Here is a 10,724-nt window from a genome sequence, read left to right as displayed (position 1 = left end):
ACATGTGTGAGGCTGGTGATGAGGTAGTATGGTTGAAGTTTGTTTTTTTTTTTTTCTTATGACTGTTCAGGTATTATCACTTTGACCCTCCTCCCAAACACAGTTTTTTGCAACACACACACATGCACACATGCACACACACACTCGTACTTACTGATACTTTTCTTGTATTTGCATGACAGAAATTATGCATAACCTTTTATTGTGAGACGCCATACAGATAATAATACTTAATGTTTCGAAAGTGTAAATTCTTAATGTTTTTGACCATCTGTCTCACTCTTTCCTGCTCTGCATTGCACAATCTCTTTCACACACACACACAAACACACACACACACACTGCAGAGGAGCTCTCCTTGCTCACGATGCCAGTCAGATATAAAGTCACACTGCTGTGTAGGTGTCAAATTGTCATATGGTTTCTGAATCATATTCAGTTTTGAATTACATGGGAGCACGGCATTAACTGATGCACAGTCTCTGTACTCCACCGTTGCATTGCAGAGGTGAAAAAAAAACACACACATTTCTGCTGTGAGATTTTTCACTCTAACCAGAATGCATTTCTGTCTCCCACCTAAACAGGAAACCACACCAACGAAAGACCTGCTCCCTCTATCAGAGAGAGAGAGAGAGAGAGCGAGAGAGACAACTTGTATTCCTTTTAAGTTGTGTTTTGAGGCAGTGTCATCTAAAGTCCGCTCTTGAGCACACTCGAACCCCAGGTTCAGAATTAAATGTGGGGAGCGTAGGCCTAGTTTTCAAACCATCCATTCAACCCACGCTATTAAGTTAAAAACCAATGCTCCACAGTGGTCAGCTACGCATGAGGGTTTATAGACCCCACCTGCTTCAAATGGTAGTGGTCTCTAACACGCTGTCATTTAAAAAGAAAAAAAAATCAGTTATCTCAGTTTCAAGCCTAACAGAAACATCTTGGATGTTGCAGCTCTCAGAAGGTCATACTATTAATGATAATGCAATTGAAAAATGAATAAGGCAATTATCCCTTCTTTTATTTGGACTCGAAGATAAAGAACATCTGCCCCGTTGGACAAATAGCCATTTGCGTGCTCTTAGAACAGATCTCAGAGGTGTAAAAAAACAAACAAACAAAACGGTTTGATGTTTTTTTTGCGTACCTGAATTTGGATACTGATGTGCTTGTGTATCCCACGGATGCGTTAAGAACGTACAACACGACAAACAAACCATTGCATGTCAACAGCGCAAACCCTGTGAAAGGTTTCCACACTAACCTCCAACATCCTCTTGGTCTGTGACTTGTCACCATACGTTAATCTGTTATTTCCCATTCACTGGGCCCCACGTCGAAATAGTTTTATGATCCAACCACGGCGAGACCTAAACGGAACTGACATCCCGTCCTTTTAAAGACGTTTTATTGTAGCAAGACAACTTATTTGGAAACAATTTGTTTTCTGTACAAGTGCCCGGCGGGGGGGAAAAAAGAGTTTTTTACAGAATTCATTCACCAACCTGTTAACTGTTCATAAAGACAATGATAAGACCAACTGGACTGCTGCCAACACAGTCTGCAACGGAATATGCATGTCTGCAAATCGTTCTATTCAAAGCACAGCTGAGGTAAACCGTGAAGTGCCTTTTTAACACTTAGCTTCTGCTAAGATCCAGTGTCAGTGCTAGCATTAGCGACTGGACTCGCTGTTAATTGTGCCATTAGTTTTAACTTAACACCTTCACACTCAAGATTAAAAATGAAAGAACGAAGAGGTAGAAATAAAGACGGCGAGATTACAGGAGTCAAGAGAAAGATACAAGATCTAGAGGAAGTGATAGACATAATCTCAACAGAACGATCAAGGGCAAATGAAATGAGGACAGAGTGACAAGTAGTCGAATTACGTTTGTCAATATAATGTGGATAAAACGTGAGAATCAGCACACACATACACACAATCCAATTATTTTTCTAATTTAATTCTTTAAAAAAAAAAGAGAGAGAGAGAAACCACTTACAAAATAAGGTGAACAAGCTGTTTTTTTTTCTCTTCAAAATGTAATTAACATCACAGGACCACATCCTCTCAAAAGAACAAATACAATACAATTTGAAGAATGTACCATAACTGTCTTCATCAAAATCTGTTTCTCAGACAATTAAAAGGGATACATCCGCTAGATCTGGAAGAAGTAAAAAAAACAAACAAACAAAACCTCATTTTCTTCACTGCTCAAACCAAACTTTTCACTTAATTTCTTCATTTCTACTTCATGAAATACTGGAAACGTCAAAAATCATTCTTAATGATTTTTTAACTCCGGCAACATGAGCAGGTTGGAAGGGCAGGTCTGCTTTACCGTGGGGTTTTTATTTATTTATTTATTTATGCAAATAGATCTCCAAAGAGAAAATTCGGAAAAAGATTACACACATACATTAGATGTGGTGAGATACTGTGGTTATGTCTACTGGTAGCTTGAAAACAGGGTTGGTTAGTTTGTTGATAAGTAGTGGAGCACAGGGTGCTCATAGAGCAGCAAAAACTAGATTCGTTTACAGATAGTACCAGTTTTGGCCTGACAGTTTCTCAGTAGCTGGTAGATGCTAGCATTTTTGCAAAGAGCAGAAAAACCGTCAGCGCTGTAGTGGTTTGGAGTCTTAAACAGTTGCTATGGAGACAGGTGGTCGATACTGACTCTGTGAAAAAAAAAAAAAAGTTCAACTGCCTGTCTGTGTTTGACCTGCATCCCTGACCTTTGACTGGCACTCTTTAGACCTCTTACCACAACCTTCCCCATAAAAAAAAAAAAAAAAATTTAAAAAAAATCCCCCGTTGTGGTGTAGAGTCGTAAACGCAATTTTGTGCTTCTCTGTAATAACAAAAGTAAATTCAGTTCTGGTTCTCATTGTTCACCTCTCCAATTGCATACATTTCCCAGAAGCCTCTCTGTTTACTCCATTACAGAGCATGTAGTGAGTGGAATGCCAGATGCTTGAAAGCAGAGGGAAGTACAGGAACAGTGCATAATTCAAATGGACTACTTTAAACCTAACGTTAGAAAAATCTGTTCTCCCATTCATCTGTTGGTTAATAATAATAATCGTCCTATAAACAAGACATTACAAGCTTTAATAAATTAGCATAAAAATCCCTGAAGGGGAGACAGTCCAATCAGTGACTCAATTCATTCAGTACAGACTAGTCCATGATTGGCTAAGAGCCTCACAGGTCCCTCTGTTCCAGCCAATGAGGATATTGCTCTCAGGACTGAGAACCTCCGACATCATTCCTCCTCCTCAAATCAAAACACTCGACACTGGCACCTTTGTGGACCTCCCTCTCTTGGGAACAATGATTGGAGCATCATCTGGAGAGGAGAGAAAAAAAGGTATAAATTTTATTGAGGAAAATTATAATAATAATAATAATAATAATATTTATTTAGAGCCCAATATCACTATTTATAGTCTCAAAGGGCTTTACATGTCTATAAAAGACAAGCAAACGTACATCATTCAAATGTGAACGCTATTTTTTCTTGTATTTAAGGACAATATCATTTCTAGGTCTGAATAATACCTGACTGAAGAGTTTTCCAATAAAAGAAATAAAAAGAACAAATATCAGATGCACAACCCTTAATACGCCATTTTTCTATGTAACTGTGATACTGAACACTTGTTTTGAGGAGCAAATGTGTATTACTAAGAGGTTTTAAGAGGTTTCAAAAGGTTTCGAAAAGCCACTCATGTTGAGACTGAACTCTCCTGTCCAGTTCTGTTAGTTTACCTGAAGGGACGTAATTCTCGGCGCGTTGCCGGTCCCTCTCGATAAACAGGGCGGTGGCCAAAAAGAAAGCTCCGCCCCCTACGGCCACGAAAGAGCAAAGCAGCAGAGAAATCTGCAAAGAACGGAACTCCCACATATACGACTCTGACCGCTTCAGGGAGTCAGAGACCTGATGGAGAGAGAGAGAGAGAGGGAGAGAGAGAGAGAGAGAGAGAGGGAGAGAGAGAGAGAAGAGCGGAGAGGAGGAGAGAAGGAAGGAGAGGAAGGAAGAAAGGATGTGTGAGGTTAAGACGGTTTGTGCAGAAAGAAGATGAGATAACGATGTTTGTCCTCTGACTACGTGAAAAATGTACGTCCGTAACACGCACCACTCCTATGAGGTAGGGACTCCCCGCGTCACCCAGCAAGTGTGAGAGAACTATCTGGAAAGCTTCCGCAGTGGAGCGGCGCGTGGGGACCACGACATACTGAGAGAAAGAGAACAAAATAAATAAAAAAATAAATAAATAATGACATACCAGAGTCCAGCAGCATTCGGTAAAACTCATTCTGAGATCAACTGAACTAAATTCTAGATATGTGAGGGCTCAAATGAAAAGGATTTAGGATTTAGGGTGATATTCGAGAGCAGAGTGAGAGAGAGAGAGAGAGCAAAGAGACGAGAGAATACGAACGCACTTACCAGCAGGATGTCAGCTACAATGGCCCAGTTCATGGAGAGGAAAGTCTCACCCAGGAAGATGAAAATCTGACACACACACACACACGCCTTTTTAATCATCACTCAATTAGACAATTAACTGCCAAACTCAGGGGTGACTCTTGTCGTTTTAATGGGGAGCTACAGTCTGCAGTTGGTGGTCCAGTTACCTTTACGATAATCGAGTCTATTTGAATAACACTGCAAATTTTAATCAAATAAAATGTAATAATGATGTGTTTGTAGACTAGGTACTTAGAGGGAAAAACAGAATGAAGAAAGGTGGATGACGGAGAGATCTAAAAGCCAATGAGAGGAAGGGTAAGAGAGGAGGGAGGGAGTAACCCAGAGGAGGAGAGAGGGAGAGCGGGGAGAGCGGGAGGGAGAGACTCACGTAAGTGGCGACGGTGCTGATCTGAGCGAACACGATGGAGAGGTAGAGGAAAGGAGCGGCGAGGAGGAGGCCGGAGGCGCAGATGAGGGGATCCGCCCGCGGCGTCTTCTTCCGCAGGTACCGGCTCACCATCAGGCCAGTGGCCACGCCCAGAATGCCCGTCACGCACGTGATAATGCCGAAAATCAGACTGGAGAGGACCAGAGAAAGAGAGAGAGAGAGAGAGAGAGAGGGATACAATCGACGGATCAAAAGTTAGACTCAGACTTTGAGACTCTTAACTTGGGAGAGCTTTCATTAAGATAAAAGCATTAATGCACTGAACACGTGAATGGGTTAGCATAAACTCAGTCTGTTTTCCACACAGGCTGAAAATGATTTTTTAACATTTGTATACAGGTGGAAGGGCCTGAGCATGTGACACTGTGTGATATGTAAGAGTGTGTGTGTGTGTGTGTATGTGTAAGGGAGAGAGAGTGTGAGAGAGAGGGAATGTGTGTGTGTGTGTGTGTGTGTAAGGGAGAGAGAGAGAGTGTGTGTGTGTGTGTGTGTGTGTGTGTGTGTGTAAGGGAGAGAGAGAGAGTGTGTGTGTGTGTGTGTGTGTGTGTAAGGGAGAGAGAGAGAGAGAGAGTGTGTGTGTGTGTGTGTAAGGGAGGGAGAGAGAGAGAGAGAGAGAGAGTGTGTGTGTGTGTGTGTGTGTGTGTGTATGTATGTATTACCTGTCTGAGGCATCACAGGGGTCTTTTCTGCATGGTTGTTTCTCTCCTATAAAAACGGCTGCTCTGAAGAGGAACGATGGTGCCCAGAGGGCCAGAGAACCCGTGACAAAGGCCACGGCCGTGAAGCCAAACGTGGACAACACAAAACTCTTACTGTGGAGAGAGAGAGCAGGACACATATAACACTCACACAAGACCAGGAAACAACCAGGAACCAGGAAACAAGATATGTCATTCAGATCATTTTCCTGTCCTTTATTCTGATATGAAAACATAAAGTAACTTCACCTACTCACACACACACATTTTTAACAAGGTCATTTTATGATATGTTTACTTGTATCATGTGACCTCTCCTCTCCGCCCAGTGCTATTTATGTTAACAGAGTCACTTTAACAGAATGGTTAACACACTCTTATCTTTTTCTATTTGTTTTGTTTTGGTTTTTTTAATCTTATCTGATCCGTGAGAGGTGACACTCACTTTCGGCAGAGGGCGGTCATGTCGGCCACCCAGCCGGTTCTGTGGAGGGTGTGTTCTGGTCGCTCCTCCACGGCACCACGCTTTGGCTCCTTTACCACAAACAGCAGCAATAACACCGCTACCAGACCCAGGGCAGGGGTCACCTGAGAGAGAGAGAGAGAGAGAGACAAAAGAAAGAGAAAAGACAAGAAAAGGAAAGAAAGAAAAAGTAAAGAAAAAAGAAAAGGAAAGAAAGAAAGAAAGAAAGAAAGAAAAAGAGAAAGAACAAACAGAAAAGCCAAAGAAAGAAAAAAGGAAATTCGCTTTTATTTCTAGAGCGGAAGAAGAGCGCTGGATGAATGAAGAAAAGCGGTTTTGTAACAGGTGACCGCGATGATGATGATGATGACGATGACGACCATGTCATACCCTTAGGGCCCAGTGCCAGTCCCCGGCCGCTTCGTCGACTTTTGAACCCACGATGTAGCCCAAGCCACTGAGGCGTAACAGCGGAAAGAAAAAGCATTTATGTGGTTAATACGCGACATCTCACTTATAGCCCACCGCACTTCAAAGTCCCTTCAAAATACCTGCGCTATCTGCATGCACCCCATACATGCATGCTCTTCTCTAGATCTCTATACGGAAGAGCGAGATATTACTACCGTTTACGGAAACGTAACGTACTTCATTGCAGCTTACACGCGTGTCTGCTAGTTTAACGTGTTTTTAACCCATGCCGCTTTAAAAAAAAAACAACAACATCGTGCGTGCGTGCGTGTAACACTTTTCGTCGTACCTGCCCACCGGGATGGCGAAGTAGAACACAGAGAGCATGGTGGTCCTTTTTTCTTTGACGAACAGGTCGGCGATGATGGTCGGAGCGATGGTGGAGTAACTGGCCTCGCCGACACCCACCAGCCCTCGCGTCAACAACAGCGCCCAGAAATACTGAGGGAAGGTGAAGAGAAGTAAGGAACATGGGTGCACTTCCTGTTATACTGCTCCTGTTTATCAACAACATAACTTCTGCTGTTTTATTTTATGTGCCGGTGCTTCGTTCTCACGTTTTTTTTAATATGCTTTACCAGCGACTTTGATGATAGTAATGGAAGTTGTTACAGCGTGACTTAGCGACATCACAAGTACCTTGAAAGTGAATGAATGGAGGTCGGTGGGGGGAGAGGGGGTGGTGATGTAACTAGAGGTGTGACATATCAAACTGATATCAGATCAGTGCTGAGGTGCAATACTGATATTTTAGGAGTGTCACTTACATCTCTTTGAATGTAGGAGCTGGCAAGTGTCACGATAGACCAGAAAGTGATGCCGCCACACATGATAAACTTCCTGTTATACCGGTCGCCCAGATACCCAAACACTGGAGCCAGGATCATATAACTGCAGATAAAAACTGCGGGAAAGACAAAAAAAGAGAGAGAGAGAGCTTTTCTTCTTGAACACAAAAAGAGTGAGAAAAACTTGTAAGAATTCTTCTCTAAATGACATCAACTGACTGCTTTTTCACAGGTTTCCGACATTGCTTGTGTGGGATTTACACATCACAGCAACACACAAATACTGCAAGCATATTACTACAAAATAAAAGGCTCACGTGACACAAGGACAGAAATTCATCCCAAGTCACTCACCAGTCTGGAGCAGCCCTGAGTTACTATCACTGATTTTGAAAAAATTTTCAATATCCGGAAGAACGCCTGATCAGAGAAAGAGAGAAAGAAACAGAGAGAGAGAGGGAAAGAAAACAATTTGTGTACACATGTAAGTTGCCTTTAACATAACTGTATGTTAGCGCTACGTTACACTTGATTGGTGCCATTTCCTTAAAATAACAAACGAGGTCACTTAAAAGGATTTGGTTCCAATTGCAGATTTTTTTTCTGACCGAAGCCAACTGGGAAACCACCCAGAAACTGAGACTAGTAGAGACCACATGATCCAAAGTCCTTTAAACCACTGCACTGTATTTGCTAGCGATAATACAACATTAGTGATCATGAGATTGTAATGTTTGTGTCAAGGCTGAATTTTTCCTTGCACTGACTGCTGACTTCACTCTCCTTATATCACATGGTTGTGGTGACAGTCTAAGGGGTTTCAGCCGCTTCAATAAATAGGTCAAAGCAAAATCCCTACAACAGGCAATAAATGTGCCCTTGTTATCTGTCTGTGTTAATTCTATGTTGTGTTAATGCACCCCAAACACAGTCGTGCTTAGCCACATACAGACATTTCAGTGTGAGGTTATCTTTGCTGACTTGCGAGAGCTCAAAAATCAAAGGTGATTTACGTGACTCAAGTAACCATCACTTAGTGTGAAGGCGGGGCTTAAAACTGAGACCCAGTTTTACTGGCCTCATATGTTTTTCATACACACCAGTGAAGATTCACTGCTGTTATTTCCTCCAGGTTAAGTGTACCATACACTCAAAGGCAAAGTCAATGTAACCGACCGCTGACGGGCTATGTGAAGGTACCTTAACCGTTGGTTGACTGATGCGTGACCACAGACCGACCATAAGCATGCCGTACCTGCTACAGTGAACCTGTCCATGTAATTGAGGAGGTTGATATAACAGAGGACGGCCACTGTCCACGCTGCTCTCCTACTGGACACCCCACTTGGTGACTCCTCCTCTTGTGGCTGTGAGGGATGTGTCCCTGAGTCACCTGCTGCTTCAATCTCATTGTCATCAGAGAAGAAGGGCGTGGTGTCAGGGGTGTTGTCTATATGTGACATCACTGCTGTACTAAGAGTTGGCACAGAGAAAATGCAGGTTAAATAGGGGTAATGTCAGGCATAATTAAGTCATGTGAGACACAAACTCAAAAGCAGGTCTAACTTATCGTAATTCGTTCTCATTCAATAACGTTCACTGACGCGTTTCTAAAGATTCATAGGTTAACAACTGCTATGTCTGCTCATGTTCATAGTGAAATCTACTGGATTTTCGCAGAGTCTGGGGAAACGAAACGATATGAGTTGCGATGTGTGTTTAGGCTATTTGAATGAATGAACCCATAAATGTGAAAATGTTAAACGAACCGTTGCAGGAATCAGTCAAGCGTGAAGGGGTAAAGACCTCATACTACATGAGTAATAACAGCGGTGTAATTCAAAAGCGAAGGAGAGTCGATGTCAGATAAGATCATTCGGATGTGCGCACAGAGGAAAAGTGCAGCGCAAAGAACGGTGAACTCGTGATGCAAATTAATGAAACCACAGTCATGTGTTGTACAGTAGAAAAGAGTAAGTGTGTATGTGTGTACATGAGAGACTCTATTTCAGTATAACTTCTACACAGCATATTATCAAAGTGGAATGAATTTTTTTTTTTTTTAACAAAGGTCGTCCCTATAAGAAACTGAAAATAGCTCAAACGACTGTAGTAGTATTAAAACACCCCTTTATCTATTTCCTGAGGTCCGTGACTAAATTCGGTTAAAGTCGGAAAAGTCTGTCAATTCGTATCGACTGTCTTTGCTGACGCCACAGACGCGTGCTACCCCTCTGCAGTGTGTTGAAACAGTCGTGTTACGCCATGCGAAAAAAATAGGTTACCATATCACAAGCAGCATTAGTGAAGCTATTGCCACAGATAGAGCCGAAGCACGTGATACCTGGGTGGGAGAGTTGACGTTTGAAACTAAGCAATAATGTTTCTAATCACCAGACCTTGAGATATCTTTACGTTTAGAGACACTGTTATTATTATTATTATTATTATTATTATTATTATTATAAGTATCATTATTATTATTATAAGTATCATTATTATTGTTGTTGTTGTTTTGTTGTTGATACTGTAACAAAAACATTTTAGCAGACACATTCACGCTATTGCTTCAAGTTGACAAAATATTTTTAAGAACATGTTCAGAATCTGACATTTTATATTTCCAGCTTTGCTTGTTGCCTACAATTTTATGCAACGCCATTAAAAGCGCAACTCTTAACCGTTAACTGACCTAGCCAGACAGCTAGCTAGCACAAAGCTACAAAGAACGCAAGTCAGTGGGTGTTTTAAGCTTGTTACACATAGTTATAGTTGATCTTGCCGGTAAACAGGTTAGACAGCTTAGTAATAGTCAGAAATATGAGTGATTGCTTCGCGCAAACACAGGAGCGTGACACCCAGCTATTCGCAAAATAGTTTACCTTAATCCATGTCTAGTATTGTTTACCTTTTTCAGTCAGTCCGCTGCAGTGCTCTCAGAGTTCCCACTTGACGCTGTATTGACCTCTGCACTGAAGGATGAAACGGTTTCCGATTGCAGAGTTTGAAACGAACTACCAAAACATCTTTGTACTGCAACCGATGACCATTTTATCTTGCGATCTACTTGTCTCGTGTCTCGCCAACATCCAGTTTCGAAAGCTAACCAGTTCTCAGCTTCCCTGCGTCGCCATGTTGACTAGATCGTACTTCCGCATCTCACGTGACTCCGACCACTCACTGTGCCAGGGAAGTGCCGTGGCTCTGGTCCAGGGTTACCTCTATCTTTTCTTTTCAGTGCTCAGTATCAACAATCTAAAGCCTACTGTACGGAAATCAGTGGAAAGCAGCGGTTTACCGAGATAAACACACTGAAATCCAACCACGCAAATACCAGTTAACAATGTAGCCATCTATGATATGAATTATTAA

At 42.0% G+C, this 10,724-nt stretch overlaps 1 protein-coding gene across 1 annotated transcript; it reads right to left on the bottom strand.

Annotated features, from left to right (window-relative positions):
- Positions 1–2,035: 2,035 nt before the first annotated feature.
- On the bottom strand, positions 2,036–10,483 carry spns1 (SPNS lysolipid transporter 1, lysophospholipid). Its single transcript, XM_030793622.1, has 13 exons — positions 10,261–10,483; positions 8,608–8,825; positions 7,707–7,772; positions 7,332–7,468; positions 6,854–7,005; positions 6,484–6,550; positions 6,076–6,218; positions 5,592–5,744; positions 4,873–5,062; positions 4,461–4,526; positions 4,147–4,245; positions 3,779–3,947; positions 2,036–3,356 (listed from the first exon to the last, which is right to left on the bottom strand). The coding sequence occupies exons 2-13, from the start codon at positions 8,813–8,815 to the stop codon at positions 3,286–3,288; spliced, it is 1,521 nt and encodes a 506-aa protein (XP_030649482.1). The 5' UTR covers positions 8,816–8,825; positions 10,261–10,483; the 3' UTR covers positions 2,036–3,285.
- Between the last annotated feature and the right edge of the window lie 241 nt (positions 10,484–10,724).

This window comes from Chanos chanos, chromosome 16, assembly GCF_902362185.1.
Source record: "Chanos chanos chromosome 16, fChaCha1.1, whole genome shotgun sequence".
Taxonomy (NCBI): Eukaryota; Metazoa; Chordata; class Actinopteri; order Gonorynchiformes; family Chanidae; genus Chanos; species Chanos chanos.
The sequence above is the reverse complement of the archived record's forward strand: the minus strand, read 5'-3'. Positions and strand labels throughout refer to the sequence as shown.